The sequence below is a fragment of the Micromys minutus genome, assembly GCF_963924665.1.
Source record: "Micromys minutus genome assembly, chromosome: 1".
Classification (NCBI taxonomy): domain Eukaryota; kingdom Metazoa; phylum Chordata; class Mammalia; order Rodentia; family Muridae; genus Micromys; species Micromys minutus.
In genome coordinates this window covers 126,849,701-126,866,783 of record NC_137969.1, presented here as the reverse complement: position 1 = coordinate 126,866,783, position 17,083 = coordinate 126,849,701, and the positions used below count along the sequence as shown (strand labels likewise).

Below are 17,083 nucleotides of genomic sequence, written 5' to 3'. Positions count from 1 at the left end.
GCATTAATGGATTTAGTAGCTGTGATCGTGAGGTTTCTTTTGTGCTGGACAAGGATTGAATGACATTCGGATTATTGGATTCTGTTCCTTTGTAGAAACATATAATTCCCCCTTTGCTATTTTTTCCTCATTCAATTTTTAAAGCATGTTTCTATTTTCACTCTTGACATTGGTCTCCGCTCAGAAACATCTTGTTTTGAAAAATGTTCTTTTATAACACACTTAGTCATATATTTCTTTCTTCTCACATTTTTTTCTAGCTTCAAACACATTCTTAAGTACCTTTAGATGGACGACACACAGATTCTCCTCAGTGGGATCTTCACATCATTCTGAAGCTTGTTACAGACTTTTCCTACCACAAGCCTTATTTTACTCTGTCAATCATAGAAATGTTGTAGACAGAGTGAGATGATGTTTAAGATATTTCTCAGAGAATTTGTTCTCCATTCTTTTTCCCTCTCACTTATTTTGCTTTTCCCTGTCTGTCTACCTCAGATAGCCATTTTGGTATTGTAGCATGAGATGCTTTCTTTTTTCTCTGTACAACTACATTCCCCATATTGTTGGGAATGCTTGAAACTTGGACAGAATTATAAACATTACTGTAAGTAACACTTTGTCACACAATTCATTCTTCTTTAATTTCTTCTCAGCCATATGGAAAATTAAGTGAATATTGCCTAAGTTTCAGAGTTGAGAAGTGTCTTAGAAATATTCTTTTAACTGACTATTTCTCCTCAACAATAGCGATACGTTTCAGTTGTCTGGGCCTAGGACTTGTATTTAGAACCTGCTTCCTTGGTTGCACAGATATCTGGAAGAAATCCACATTATTATAGAAACTTATCAGCTTTTTCTATTCAGTTTGTCAGATAACTTTGGGGTGCCAAATGTCTGAGAACATTTCATTCAGGATATCCAACTTCACTAATGGCTATTTTCCTTGTTGCAGATAAATCTTGATTATCCCAACACACTAACTCATGTTCTTCTCTAACTTAGTGAGATAGTACAAGCTTCTCGATGGGCATGAAGCCTTCTTTGTTGAAAGATGCGCAATCACAATTCAATGTCTTTAATAATTCAGTGATTCTTCAGTAAGTCCTATGAGCTCTCTTAAGGCTATCGATGTCTTTACCTTACTTATATTTTAAAACACGCGTTTCCCCAGATTTTTCCTCATCTCTGCTTTATTTTATACACTTACATCCAAAGTATTTTTATATACAAACATATGAGTTTATCACCAGATATCTGTATTTATTGTTATTTTGTGTGTTCCCTATACAACCATCAGAACCATAACGATAACACTAATATATTGATACTGATGACCCAGATCCCATTTCCAATTATTTTGATAATGTGTGTACAGTCTGATGAATCAGTGAAATAACAAATACCTTTTTTGTCAAAATTTGAGAATTTGCCAAATTGGTAGTAAATGAATGAATAATGAAAACTATCTCAAAATTATGGTTCCTGTCTCATTTCAGTTTGTGGGAAAAATCCATTAAACAAACCAAAGTTAGACATTTCAAAAAAAAAAAAAAAAAGAGTTGAAAATTACTCTCTTATTATACAATGTTTGTAAGATAGTTCCTCAGAGAAGTAATTTTCTGATATTTAATTCCATAAAGAAATGTGATGGAAACTTTATAAAACTCTGACCATGATTTGGTAACTAAAACTTAAATTTAAAAAGGAATATGAAAATGTAAAAGTAGTAATTGTTAAAATTCCTTAAACAATGTGGCTCTTTACAAGGAACTAGGTTAGAGCCATTTGCAAACAATACTATATTTGATTTTCTGATGTTATTTCTATATGAAATATAATTCATAAACATAGTTTTTAAAAACTATATTTTTGTGTAAAATGTCTCAGTTCATTATGTGGTTTAATTGCTTTAAAGAGTATTTTGTGACAATTATAGAAAACTGTAAAATCTTCCTTCCATATTATAGGTTTGATTTAAACAAACTGCCATAATAAAATATAGTGGGCAAGTAGTAATCTGCTTTCACAAATTAAAGCAAAATCATTCCAAAATAAAATAAATATTCAAATCAATGTAATTGAAAAAAATTGATATTCTGCCGAAATTGTCTGAAATGTACTGGAAACAAAGAAATGCATGTTGAGAACTCTGGAGAAAAGACATTCCATAGATGCCCCACCCCCTTTTATATTTTATTTTATTATTTTTACAAATAAGATTTTATTCCCCTGTCACCCTCTTACGCCACATCCCATACCTCCTCCCCACCCACCTGTCTTCATGAATATGTTCCCACCCCACCCGCACTGCCAGACCCTGAAGTTCCATTTTTAAATATAATTCATTTTTTTTTCTTTCTTTTATGTAGATGGTCATTTTAACCTGTACCTCTATTCCTTTTGTCTATTTATTTCTTCTGGGATGTCTCTTGCCCTCTTGGTGTATGTTTATCAAAGTATATTTAGTCCAAATGTGAGCCCAACATCGACATGCTAAAATATATGTTACAAGGTCCGTGAGGATGTAATCCTTTGCAAAGAACCAGAGGCAACTGAGGAAAGCTTGGAGCAGGAGAGGTGGTCATTCACAGGAGGAGCAGTCAAAGCGGTTGTCCCATGCCAGATGATCATCTCTAAAACCTACATACAGGCAGTATTATACTGATAGAACAGATTGTATTTAGGGATATACATATATACACATACATTCATGCATGTGATAGTAATTAGTGAGAAAAACAATTCATGGATTTGAGACGTGTTGCAGTAAATATTAAATAAAAAGCTGAGTTATCTCTTTATTGGCCCCCGAGGTCTCACTCCATGGGTGCCGCTTTCAGTACTGAGTGAGTGAGCACCGACTCTCACTGGGTCCAAGCTGCTTTTTCCAGGGAATTCCTTCCCCACATAGTTCACTCTGCCCGCCCTGATGCTTCTACCCTGGCATGTTCCTTTACCCCACTGCCCAGCAAAGACACGACTCTAAGGCCGGATAGCTTTTCATACAGGTTTATGTATCAAACCCTCAAACCACAAACCTTCTACACAACAAGATTACATCAAATGGACAAAGATACAAACTGCCCTTCTATATGAGATAAGTGATCTATAAAATCACTTAAACTACTTATATCTACCTAGAGCCAATGAAGTTCATCGGGGTCCAGATCTCCCTTTTTAGGCGCCATCTTGATCTCCCTCTTCTCTCTCCCTCCCCTTCCAATTTCCTCCCTTTTCTCTGCCTACCTCCCCATGTCCAGTCATGTAACAACTTAACATAAATCTACAGAAACATGTTGGGCAGATGAAAGTCTTAGAAGGAATAAATGGAAAGAAGAAATGTAATTATGTTATAATCCCTGAAAATAAATAAATGTTATATCAAACCAGAAAAGAATATGTAAGCCACATCTCAGGAAGAGACCTTAGAGAAATAATACAATGCCTTCTAGTTTCTTGTCAGCGTGTGTCTCTCTTGTTATTGTTAGATGGTTATGGGGAAGATCTTTTCCTGTGCATATTGACAGGTTAAACAGAATCTGTGCTGACTCTTAAGAAATAACTTCTGAGGCCAATTGTCATTTCCCTCTAAATTGCTTTTGTCTCATATTGATCTGGGATGTTTTTCTTCCTAAATATCACAGGAATGTTGCTGTTGTCCCACTTTGCATAACATGATTTCCAGAAGATATTTTCTCATAAGTCAGTCATAGAGGCAATGGGTCACTGTGATAGAGAAGTTACAGAATTGTGTGGGTTTCCCTTAATTCTATGTTTTGTACCTTATACCCATTAAGCTTAGTTTTCAAATTACTGTGAAACATCTTCTTCAATTTTCATATTCATATTTCCTCATCTTATGAAGGACTACAGTTTAATAAAGATCGTAACTAAATACTAGATGGCTAATGTTACCAAACTATATATATATATATTATATATATATATAAACTATATTATATATATATATATATATATATATATAGTTTACAAAATGTATCCCATCATTGTTAATGAAATATATTTGTCACCACTGAGAACAAATGGGAAAAACTAAAAATAGTCCATGTTCTATAAACAAACATGGATACTGTTTTCTCATAATATCTTTCCCCTTTTCTGGTCTTATGAAAACACAATTCTGAAAAATACATTGCACATTTCTTATCCAAATGTAGTTTCCTTATACAATTAACCAGTAATTTGCCTCTTAAGAAACTATTAAAATGAGCCATGAAACATCTATATCAACAGCAAATATTTTGTCTTGAACTGAGAATGATCCTTCCTCTGTGGGACCCTCAGAGGCCTTGCTTTTATATGTTGATCAGCAATTCTCCCTGTAGCCAAATGTTATATAGACTGTGCTGACACCCAGAGCTAATATTTGACTAATGTTCACAGTTTCATCTAATAATTAGTTCAGAAATATTGATATTATAGAGTCAGGGTAACTGATTAATATGTAGAAGTTCCTACATTTTAATGTGATAAATATGTCTTGCAAAAATAAATACCCCACAGTCATTTGTTTTTACTAGGCACTAAGTGTTGTGCATTAAATGCAGAAACCAAATATTTGCTGATTTATGAGTATAAATGAAAAATCTGATTGTGAAAGAGTTTTGTGTTTAGATCAGTTGTAATTGCTTAGAAACAGCAATAAGTATATTTACAAATTCAACTGAGAAACCGCTTATATTTTTGTTAATTGGCTTCATAGAAATTATCTTTTAAATCTTAGCTGTAATTAGCTTAATTATCTATTTATTGCCATCAGTAAATAGTTAGCAGAAATGACAATTAAAGGCACTCTTCTTAGATTTCATTAGTCTCATATAGATTCCAAATCTCTAAACCATGTGACCTATTTCTACTTAAGTCAGACACAGGAGGCTAGCAATTTAAATTACCTTTTCTTATCCAATCTTAGTCTGGAAATTCAACTTTATTTTATGATAATTCAAAATGATTTATTTATATTTCTGGTTAGGTAAATAGGTATAACAGTCAATAGCTCTTATCAGAGGGGACACAGAAACAAACATATGTATCAAATCAGTGATTCCTCTCCTTCACATGCTAATCATTGTCTTGTCTTTGTGAGTACAGTTTTGCAAAAATGCCTACAAATTTCCACTGAAATTTTGCAGCTTGAGGTTAAAAAGGGAAAGCTTAAAAGGCTTACAGTGGTAGAACAGTGAACTGAACAACATGCCTCCAGCCATGCTGTGATTACAGACAATCTTCTAACTACAAGGTAGCTTTCCCCATTTATTTCCTACATCGAGTTCTCTGGTAGACATGGTATATCATCTTCATGCAACTGTCTTTTTATTTACATTCCAAATGTTGCTCCCATCCTTGTCTCCCCAATCTCAGAATTCTTCATCTCATCTCCTCTCCTCTTTGCCTCAAAGATGGTCTCTCCACTTCACTTTTCTTCCTTCCCTTGGACACCAAGTCTCTACCGACTTAAGTTCATTCTCCCACACTGAGGCCAGACAAGGCAGTCCTCTGCTACAAATATGCCCGGGGACACATACTATCCTGTGTATTCTCTTTGGTTGGTGGATTAGACTCTGGAAGCTCCCAGGTGTTCCTGTTAGTTGAAAGCTGATCTTATTGTGTTGCAATCCTCTTTAGCTCCTTCAGTCCTTCTCCTCACTCTTCCGTAGGCATTCTGACCTCAGATCAATGGTTGGCTGTTAAGTAGCTGCATCTGTCACTTGCCACTCTTGTCCTCTCATGTCGACTTTGTGACTATGTTTTGTGTTTTCTCAACTAGAATCCAATGAACCAAAACAAAATGGTCCTTTCCATGTATTATTATGCACATGATGAGTAGAATTAAAGAAATTATATAAAAGTATTCTCTATGGCAAAAAAAAATTGTCAATATTTTGTGAAATCTTGTTAGTGGGGGGTTTAATATGAACAAATGACTTCAGTCCCCATCAGATATAGGACTATAGTGAGTACATTTTAATTATAAATTGTATCATTTTATAACAATTTAAAATGCAGACCACTGATGTATATTATGATAGAATTTGCAAAATCAGATATATTCTCTGAAGACTACCTGAGAACCCCCTCTTGGCAACACACAAAGCAAAATAGATGAGGACAATAGAGACATCTCCCCAGTGATCAGTAAAAGTGGGTATCAACTAAATAAATTAACACTTTTACAAATACATAAAGTAAGGAATGAATGAATGTTTGTTAAGATCCTCATGTGACTCATGTCTGGAAGCAGCTTCTTATATTACCTCATTCAATATGTATGCTAGAGTTTCACTATGTGCCCAAAGTGGCTCTAATTAGTAGACACTTATTCTGATTCATCTCGACTCTATATTTAGTGTGTTCACATTGTATCTTTAAATTAGCCATCCTGGATTCTATAGCCACTTTGAAAACAGCAAAAGTTCAAAGTCAACATCTTTCTCTTTTACCCTATGAGAACAAGATTACTATATACTCACTAACAAAAGACTCATTAAATTTAAGTATATATATTATTTATATATAAATAGAAATATATATTGTTTATATATAAAAATATTGTCAAATCCTAAAGGCCTAGAACTAACTCAGAAAAAGTGTGATAAACATTTTTTGGAATTAAAATTGTAATATCAGTGAACAATATTTTTTGGTGAACAATTTTAGATATGCTTATTTTTTTAGATTGTACCCATGAAATATTAACTCTATGATTTATATTCATATAACTGATTTCAAATTGAGATTATTTTCAGATTTTGTAAAAATTTTTGTTCCTGTATTTCATAATGAGATAGGTTATTTCTGAAATATATAAATAAAATAATGCAAAACTAAATTTAAGGTTTCTCTCAATCCTTGAGATCATTAACCATTCTGTGCTACTTTCCAGTGAGACCCACAGTAATTGAAACTGATGTTTATGTAAACAGCATTGGACCTGTTGACCCCATCAACATGGTGAGTAAGAATGGTCACAGTGCAGGGTTCATGAGTAGGTGCCTCGTAGCAGCATGAGGGAATGTGTGAATTCAGATGGTGGTCTGTAAAATAACTATGTTTTAAGACTGAAATTGCTATCATCTTGGTTAGGCTGACAATTTGACATAGAGTAAGTTCATCTGGGTGGAGCTGACCTCAGTCAAGAGAGAAAATCAGTCATCAGATTGTCCTGAGTGCAACTGTTTGGGGAATTTTTCTAATTGCTGTGGATAGTGCCACACCTGGGCAGAGAGCTGCTGGGTTGTTTGAGAAAACAGAATGAGGCAGCTCAGCTCGGGAAAGCAAGCCAGTAAGCAGTAGCCAGCCAAGGTCAGTGCTTTGGATGCTTTTTAAAATGTTGTGGCCTGCCTGAACTCCTGCCAAGACTTGCCACATGATGAACCTTGACCTGTAAACCAGATAAACACAATCTTCCTCAAGGTTTTTGTTTGTTTGTTTTGTTTATTATTACCTGTGGTCTTTATGACATCTATCAAAAACAAACTAGGAGAACTATAGGGCAGCAGAGCTAAGGCACTCCTTATGGAAGAACTAGTAACACCTTATTCCACTGGGTTCACCTTCTAGTCCATAAATAATTATCACCCAATTCATTAAGAGCAGATCTCTGCTGAAATCTAATAAAATGAGAATGACCAATGAGAAAACAGACTGAAATTATGAAGGCTTGGTAGAAAAACAAACATAGTTTATGTTAGCAATTTTGTGATTAAAGTTACTAAGAATAAGCTTTTATTTATTAAAAAGGCTTTTATTTTAATTGCTTTTATTTATTAAATAATAATTATTTATAGCTTCTAGGAAGCCACTAAATCCCACTCTAGTACTCCTAGTCCTGTGTACATGTGATGGGGTCAGTAATATAGTGTAGTATGTAGTTCCTCTAACACTGCCATCAGAGATTAGTTTTCCAGGGTGTCTAACCAAACAGAGACTGTTGTGAGAGGAATTCACTTCACAATGGTGGAAGAGAGAAGTTCCAGTTCTTTGTGTACATTGTTGTTTTCCTTGGGTTCTAAGCACTTCTGCAGGCTTACCTACTCCTGGTGTCTCATTCTCCATGTTCTTAAGTTTTTGTCGTTCCTTATAAAATTATTTGTATACTTTAATGTGAACGCAGTATTCAGGTGTGTTAAAAAATAAAAAGTTTAAATTTTAAAAATGCATGTGTGTGTCTGTGATTGTATGCTCTTAAGTGTAGGTACCCTGGATGCCAAAGACTTCAGATGCTTCTAAAATGGAGGTTGTAAATTGTTTTCAGTAGCTCAGTGTTGGTGTTTAAACTGAATTCTGGTTCTGTAGAAGAGCAGTACATGTTCCTTACCACTGAGCCATCTCTCTAACCCCATTTTCAGTATCTTAATGTTATATTCTAGTTATAAATCCTATTGGACTAGGACGGAAATTAAAACTTTTCTTTTCAAGTAGTATTTTTCTTAACAATTCCTGTTGGCAAATGCAGTCACATTTTGAGGTAATGAAAAAGTAGAATTCAATATGAATTTGAGGAGTATATAACACAATCCAAGAGACTCTGAAAATTAGAAGGGATATTTTCTCTTATTATAGCCCTTAATTGATTGTCTACACAGTATATAGTAGGAATTGAATTCATGCTGATCAAGTGTTGTGCAAGTGATTTAAGTGCCTAGATCATTTGTTCCTAGGGACACTATCATGATATATTAACTTTTATCTGAATCTAGTCATCCAACTCATACTTTACCATAATTCATTTCTCACTTTCTTCTGGATCATCAGTTAGGGACAATGATTGCCTCCCCAGAAAACCTGGGTTTGATCCCAACACTCATATAAAAATTCACTTTCATTGTAACTCACATGCTAGGGTATCTGATGCCCTCTTCTAGGGAAGCTGCACACATGGAGTGCCTAAAAAACATACATACATACATACATACATACATACATATGTAAATACATGAATGCATATATTCATACATGTATATATATATATATATATATATATATATATATATATATATATTCATGCATGCAAACAAAACATTAATAAAATAAAAATGAAAATTCCTTTTTCAAATATGTTATTTTCCTGGCTAATACTAACTTCCACAGCTGTCTACACTGCTGGATGTGATGGCAACATTTTGGCTATATCATAACTGACTTACTAGTTACCTTAAAGTAATTGAGTATAAACAGGCTGCTGTTAAATAAAATTTAAGATGATAATATGGTGACCCATTGGAATGGCCTGAAAGATGATATTTTTTTCTGGGATAACACTCAGGAAACAGACAAGTCCATACTCAGGAATTTAAGAATTCTCTAAACCTCTTTCTTCAATGCTAATTCAATGAAATTGCTATTGAATCTAATGACAGCCAAAATATGTGGGAAAGAAAAAATAACCTCCATGGTAAAGAACATAGAATTTATTGTAGAAAAACGAACAAACAAAGCAGAAAACAAAGTCAATCAAAAACTCACAGTTACAAAAGGGGCTAGTAAAAAAAAAAGCCTGTGTAGATGACAATTTTAACTAGGGAATTTAGGACAAATAGAGCTCACAATTCGTGAAGTGAACAGAATTGCTTTGCTGTGAGTTTAGTCAAGCAGGGGAACAGCAGGATGCTCTGCAGACAGGAGCACAGCTTGACTCTTATTTCACTAATTGCCCATTCATTGCCATGGGAGTGTTTGTGCACTGTTATATCTGCTTTATGCGACCAGTTTTGCTTTGTTATAAAATGTTATCTCGATTTACTCTTACTTTATCTGTACTGGTGTTTTGAACAGACAGCTGTGAGTTGCCATGTGGAGGCTAGGAATTGAACCCTGGTCCTCTAGAAAAGTCAGTGCTTTTAACCCCCGAGCCATGACTCAACAAATAAATGTTATTTTTCCTTTGAAAATTGCCTGTGTTAAGTTGCACATTATAAACCTAAAACTTCATTTCACAATTAATTACAGATTTCTTTCCTGTGTTTCAGGATTGAATCAGTTTGAAATATCATATCCCTATTTTCAAAAGTAGGGCTTTTGATATTAACTACATAAATGTTTAAGCTAATTAATAGATTTTTTAATTTTTATTTTGAAAATATTCGATAATGAAATAATGAAGGCTGAAAATAACTAATGTGAAGAAGCATTATAGTTTTGCTTACATTCTTAATAAAATCCATAAATGTAGACTTGAAAGTAGGTGTCTATAGAACCAAAGCAAGATGATATAAAAAATATTAGTATAATGGAAGCAAAGCACTTCCCTCCTTGTAAATTTACTATCTTTGAGAAGGAAGTATGGTTTCTTATTGATGATCTCATACAGCTCATAATTACCTTCCGACTAGTAGATAAAACTACCAAGGATTAAAGAATTCAGAAAGAGGGACAGCACTTAAGTTGTAAATAAATAAAATAACTAAACAACAACAACAACAAAAACCATGTCTCCAGTGAAGGCAAAAGAAGAGAAGCAAGTAGAATGTACAAGCAGATGTTCATGTATAGAGAGTAGAGAAGGAGATTAGCAGGTGTAATGCCGCCATCTCATTGAAAACTGCAAGCACACACTGGTTATGAGTTTCTCCATGCAGATCACTAGAAATGGAGAGCATAGACATAAACCTGTCACGGGGTAGAACGCAGACCACATCTTCAGAACATAATCCCTCCTCTCCCAGTTCACAGAGTGGCCTCCCTCATAGTCACGGAACACAACTGCTGAAGACCCATAGATTCTTCTTGCTAGAATTTCCAACTGGTGTTGCTAACAAAGATAGAGCTGAGAACAAAAAAAAAAAAAAAAAAAAAAAAAAAAAAAAAAAATCGAGATACAAGGTGTGTAAGCCTGCAATGATCTGGAGAATCTGTGGGATTGTATTCCAAATAACAGACTGCCACAGTGGGCTACTGGGCTAATGATACAAACAGAATTGGGTCAAGTTGGTAACTCAGTGAAATTGTATTAGTCAATATAAAAATATTTCACAGAAAAGATTCATTTCAAGTTAGTTTTAAAAGGAAAGGAAACTCAGGAGATTTTTAAAACAATGTACATGTAGAGCTGCAATGTCAGGAGCTCTGTTCAGAACAAATGGGAATGAAGGGTGGTTTGCTTCACGCAGGAGGAAGAGATTTTGCTCTGCTTAATTTTCATGAATTTCATGAAATAGAAAACTGTCAAAGCGATGTGTGTGTGTTTGTGTGTGTGTGTGTGTGTGTGTGTGTGTGTGTTTGTTTTGGGGATAATTAGGTAATGTGTCTGCATTCTCTTATGTATCAGAACAGCAGATACATTGCTGCTAATCTCTCTGTGTTGCTTCCCCAACTCTTTTTCCTCTTATCTTCTGCTTCACAGTTACTTCTATATTTAAGGAGAAAAAAAAACAGATTTAGCTTTTACACTCAAAGAACATGTTTTCTTTTCTTTTACTATATTAATGGGAAATGTGATTATGCCAAGAACATTAACTTGAGAAATGATGGACAAGAAAAAATGGCAGAGGAATAAAGCCTTGTTTTGTTCTTAGCAGATTAAGTAGTCTATATGTGCTATGGAGTGGAGAAAATAGTTTGGGAATTAACTGGTGAACACATTTGAATTTGAATACACTCACCTGCAGTGTTGACTTTTAAGTTTATTCCCTTGGTTTTTATGATCATTAAAACCTTTTTAAGCAAAAAATGTTTAAAATCTGTACATTTATCTTTGTTTTGTAAAATAAAGTCGTTTAAAAAAAAAACCTTGCCATCATAATTAAATTTCTTTACTTATGCACTTGATATTATTTTTTGTCACCAATTACTAAAAAATGAATTTAACCACAAATCATATTTTAGAACAATAGGAAACATTTTTAATATAGCACTAGCAGAGAAAAATCAACTGTATATTTTCTCTCTTGGCCTCAGTGATCTGTTATGCTCATTTTCCATGGACTTACTTATTTCATCAAAGTTATCTTAACGTTTAAGTAACCAAAATTCAAAATAAATTTCATCTTTCCTTAAACAAAACAATATTTTTGTTTTGGAAACTTTGCTTTATATATTTCTGAAGTGTTCGAACTCATGATATATGTGTATGTGGGTACATGCACTCCGACATGGAAATGGAGGTCACAGGTCAGCTCTGTGGAAATAGTTCCTGTTTTACATCTATGACTTGGCATCTGATGCTCAAATTCAGACTATACACAGGAAGCACTTGTACCTGATGAACCATCAAACTGGTCCAAAATTTTTATTTTTATTAAGGTTTGTTGTATTTAATGTTGCTTTGCTGGTGAAAGTGTGTGCGATCACTTCTCAGTTTGAATAGAGGCTCTTTCTATGAGGTATGCAAAAGAAAAATTAGCAGAAAATATGCCACCTTTCTTAGCAAGTAGATATATTGGGTTATTTTATTATTTATTATTTATTTATTTCACTATTTTAGCAAGTAGTTATTTTCAGCAAGCAGAAAAGTAAATATATGTTAAGATCAATGTATAAATCCATATCAACTTAGGTTGTTAATGGTAATTGTAGTGGCATTTTTTAATAAAAAATTGATAGTAGTGTTTTTTTTTTATTGCAAAATAAATGTGGGGCTGGTTATTTAGCCTAATACAATCAACTGTAACTCGTCTAGGGAGAGAGAAACTTTGGGAAGGAGAGAGGGAAGAAGAAAGGAAATATAGAAGAAACGAAGTGAGGAAGGGAGTAAAGGAGCAAGGAAATGAGGAGAGGGAAAAAAGGTGAGAGGAAAAGGGGCAGAAAGCTCTTGTCAAAGAGAACTTACAGTTGGCATAGTTGTGATCTTTTTTTTTTTTGTTTTTTTAATGTTGTAGGCTTCTATGAAGTTACTTCCTTGCATCACAATTAGGGCAAGAAAAAACAGGGGAGCATAAAAAAAACTGAGCTTGAAAATGTAGAACAATTATTTTGCAAAAAAAAAAAAAAAATTATAGACTCTAGAAAGAAATGAGAATGCTTTGAGGAAAATTATATTTAGTCAAATGTGCAAGTAAATATTTAAATGTGGATATGAATACACTTGTATCTTACAAATGTTGCTTCACACCCTCAAATCTGATTTCTAATAGCTTTCCAGATTTCATTTTCTGGAAATTTCTTTGAATAACACATGTCTTCGGGGTTAGTCATTCCTTTCTAGAATTAATGATCATTTGGGTCACACTCAGCATGCAGTGAAAATGCAATCATGAACTGATCAGCAAAAAGCTTTAGTTTATGTTTTCCACTCAATTGAGAAATATGAAACGAAGCAGAATTTAAAATGAAGTGAGACAAAATGTTAGAACTGTAAACACTCTTAGAAACATGGTCTAAATTCTTCCTCCGACCAAAAAGACTCATTTCCCTTGACTAGAAACAGAGAAGTGGATATTTTTTGTTAGACATTTCAAAGCCAAAGAACGCTAGATACTCCCATTCTGATGGCACTCTGAAGAATAATTGTGTGTTATTTTGCCTTGGGTAAGATCAACCCTTATTTGTTCAAAATAAAATCCCAGATCTTTTTTAAAAGTTTTTTTTTTTTTTCTTTACTGTTACCAACACATTAGAACAGTTTTAAACAAAGCGAACTACCTTCTATAGTGGGGGTAAGCCTCCCAATATCATAAGAAAGCCTTAGAGAACAAAATCAGTTCCTCAAAAGGAAACTTAGCTCCCAGAATGCTCCGCGTGAGAATGAAGCATCAGCATCCCCTGCTCTCCAGCTGTTTGCCTGCTCTGCAGCTTTCAGACTAGTCATACTTCCCAGGTCCCCGGAGACAATTCTATATTAGAGGCTCACCTACTCTCTCTTTCACAGGCCATCTGATGTATCCACAGAAACTGATCCCATCACAAAACCATGGAGACAGTTGTGTGCAGATCTGGGTGCTAAATGTTTAGACCCAGGAGCTAGTACTGGCCTCCCTGTTGTGCTCCAGTCTCTCTAAGGCCGGGGAAGTTTCTATTTTCTATATCACGCCAAGAAGTTATCTGTGCCTTTACTAGGTTAGATATTTTACTCATTGACAGGACACATAGATTATTATGAAACTTACACCTGATAATAAATGCATGGTTAAGCACGATACTAATAATCAACAAATAATTTATTAAGAATTTAGGGTCTTATCTCCAATTGTAGTAGTATATGGATTTAGAACTATATTTATATCTCAGAAAATTGAGATTTTGATATTAAAGGGATAAAAATTTACATGTGTATTTTGTAAAAAAAATTGACACACACACATACAGAAAGTCCATTTCTTTTTTTTTAATTGATCGACTTTATTTTATAAAAACAAAGATAAGTGTACAGATTTTAAAAGCATTTTTACATAAAAGTATATGAATACATTTTTGTCAGTACTTTATTTTTTAAAGGTTGATAGTATGCATTAAAAACTTACTAATTACCTTGAGCATAAAGTACATGTAAAACAAGATGTAACCTGGAAATAGTCAGTTTGCTTGGTGTGTAAAGATTAAACATAATTATGCAAAACATGCACTCCTTCACCATTTTTAACATGTGCTAAAATTTAGACTCTTATTACCAATTTATTAATCAAGGTGCCTTATGCCTTCCAAACTTCCTGACCCTATGTATCCTATATCACTAAGTCTTTGTAAATTATTTCCAGCTAAAATTAATTTCTACCTGTTTGTTCCAGTTAGCTGTACTTATCCCAAATTTGATTTTCAGGGGTTAATTGAGCGCAGATTCATATCACACAAATAGAAAGAGTGCAATAACTCAACCATCGAAATTTGTTTGTTGAATGGGTTAACAATTAATATTTATGATACTGTGTGATATTTGCAAACTGTGTTCATAGATACAATGCCAGGGACAAATGAATTCAGGACTCATGGGAATTTCAAGATCCTTATTCCATCATTTCATGACCTCCATGTTCTCATTGAAACTTCTTAGAAAGAAATACATTACTTATTTTACTTATTGTTATATTCTTAAGTCTCCTGTTTATACAGCATCGGTTGAAATGCAATTAATTTTGATAAGTTTTACCACAAACACTCCTATGGGTTCAGTATTCATCTTTCCTCCTGTCTGGATCTTTATTTTTGCTTACAGATGACCAAGTAGCATAAGAAAATATTAATATGAAGGTAGAAAGACAAGATCAGGATCAACCAAACAGTACAATAAATTTATAACTCTATTAATATCTAGGGATATTAAATATTATACAAAGATTTATTCCACCCTAAAAAGAAAGAAAAATATCTCCTGGCCACCTACAAACTGATTTCTTCAAAAGGTAGCTACAATATACAACTTTAGTTTCCATACAGATCCACTTTGATTTTTGTGTTGCTACCTTATAAATCAGAGTAGCACATTTTCCCTCATTTATTCATTTTGTTGGTTAAATTTCAAAGAGACAGTAATATTTACAAGGCATGGCAGATCTCAAGTATTAAATGTACTGTTCCTTACCTAAAATGTTTCTGCTAGAAGCTCTTGTACTTGTTCTGAGTCAATAAAAACTCCATTTCAGATTTTTTCCTTATTTTTATACAGATGATTATAACCTTTAAATAGGAACATAAAGTACAAGAGCATAGTTTGATCATTTTTCTGGAAATTACTCTAATATGAATGAGTAAACAAAAGTGGGGCTTTTTGATTACATATAAAATGGCACAGACTTCAATAACCTTCTTATCTCGGTAAGACATTTATTAAGGATTAGCAGTTTAAAAGGGCTTGGGGGCTAAGCACCTGCACAGCTCTGCGAAGGACAAGTGATCAAGAAATATGTTCTGCATCACTTCCTTTGACCACAGATTAATTCTGAGTTAAAAACATTTCACTTTTCTTTAATATTTTCTATTTAGGAAAAATCTGACCTCTTCGAAGCCATAACCTCTCTAACAGCGATGAACACATTTAGAATTACATATAATGAAACAAAGTTCCATGCTGAGCACCTGGCCATGCAGGTAGAAATCCCTGGGTTCATACAATCCTTGAAGTGTCTGAGTGGCATTTGTGTTGCTTGAACATTTCTATTACTGGGAAAATTGTTCTCAAATGCCACTTTTGATGCTATCTTAGGAATCTGGGATTTAATTATACCTAAGAATCGTGATGTTCTTTTTACTAGCCACATTTTCTATTTGGTTTCATATAAATTCTATGCTGTAGTTGCCCATCAAATGTGTAGGGCAAAAAGGAGCTGGCCTGGGCAGACCTACTTGAGAGGTGTTATTCATAGGTTTTTCAGGGGGAGAATTTATGGCTTTTTGGGCACAATGTGCCTTTCAGTTCCTGAGAAACCTAGGCACTCCACCAGGGAGTGAAATGTTCAGGATGCTTTGTGTTTCTCTGTATGTTTCCTTAGTTTACAAGGAGGCATGGAAACTTGACAGGACAGTTGGTTATGGATATTAATCTTGGGTAAACAGTGCAGCTTACAAGCTTTGAATGTCCTGGCAAACACAACAATATTGATCCTGGAAATTGTCTTTTAACTCAATTTATAAAGCTATAAAAAGCTTTTTTTGAATAAAGTTGCTGTAGCCTCAGTTTTGCTGGGGAATCCTTCAAATGGTCTGAAGTATGTACAAGCAAATACATGAAGGTCTGACCTGACTCTGCTAAATTGCATTGGCCACATTCTCTTCCCAGGGTGTACAGAGCTATCACTCTGTTTTTATTTGCTGTTACAACCCAACTTTCCATCATTTGCAAATTTAGTGTTTATCCTCAAAGACTTAATCATCTGAGTCAAAGAAAAAGAAATATAGATAAATATCAACAATATCAAATGTTTCTTAGGGACATTAGTCCTGACCAGGAATTGAGAAAGAGGTTAAATATAATAAACTTTTATTTTATTGATAATAATCATTTTCACAATAATTCAAGGAGCAGACAGTCTAGTGATAGTGTATTTAGAAATAGTCTTGCCTTTCGAAAATACTGCTGAGATTATGTAGCATACCACTGATAATATTCAGTAAGATAATTAAGAACCTCTATCATGTTTGTGATAAAATAGTTTCCCCTCTTAACTTATCTCTATATTCCAGTAACCAAATG

General features: G+C 33.9%; 1 protein-coding gene across 1 annotated transcript in view; it reads left to right on the top strand.

Annotated features, from left to right (window-relative positions):
- GABRG1 (gamma-aminobutyric acid type A receptor subunit gamma1) overlaps window positions 1–17,083 on the top strand; it is a gene marked incomplete at both ends in the record, with an annotated part of 84,621 nt that overhangs the window by 48,870 nt on the left and 18,668 nt on the right. Inside the window, one exon of the mRNA XM_080941726.1 lies at window positions 6,908–6,975. Coding sequence (XP_080797852.1) covers window positions 6,908–6,975 — 68 coding nt within the window. The remainder of the gene's footprint in view (window positions 1–6,907; window positions 6,976–17,083) is intronic.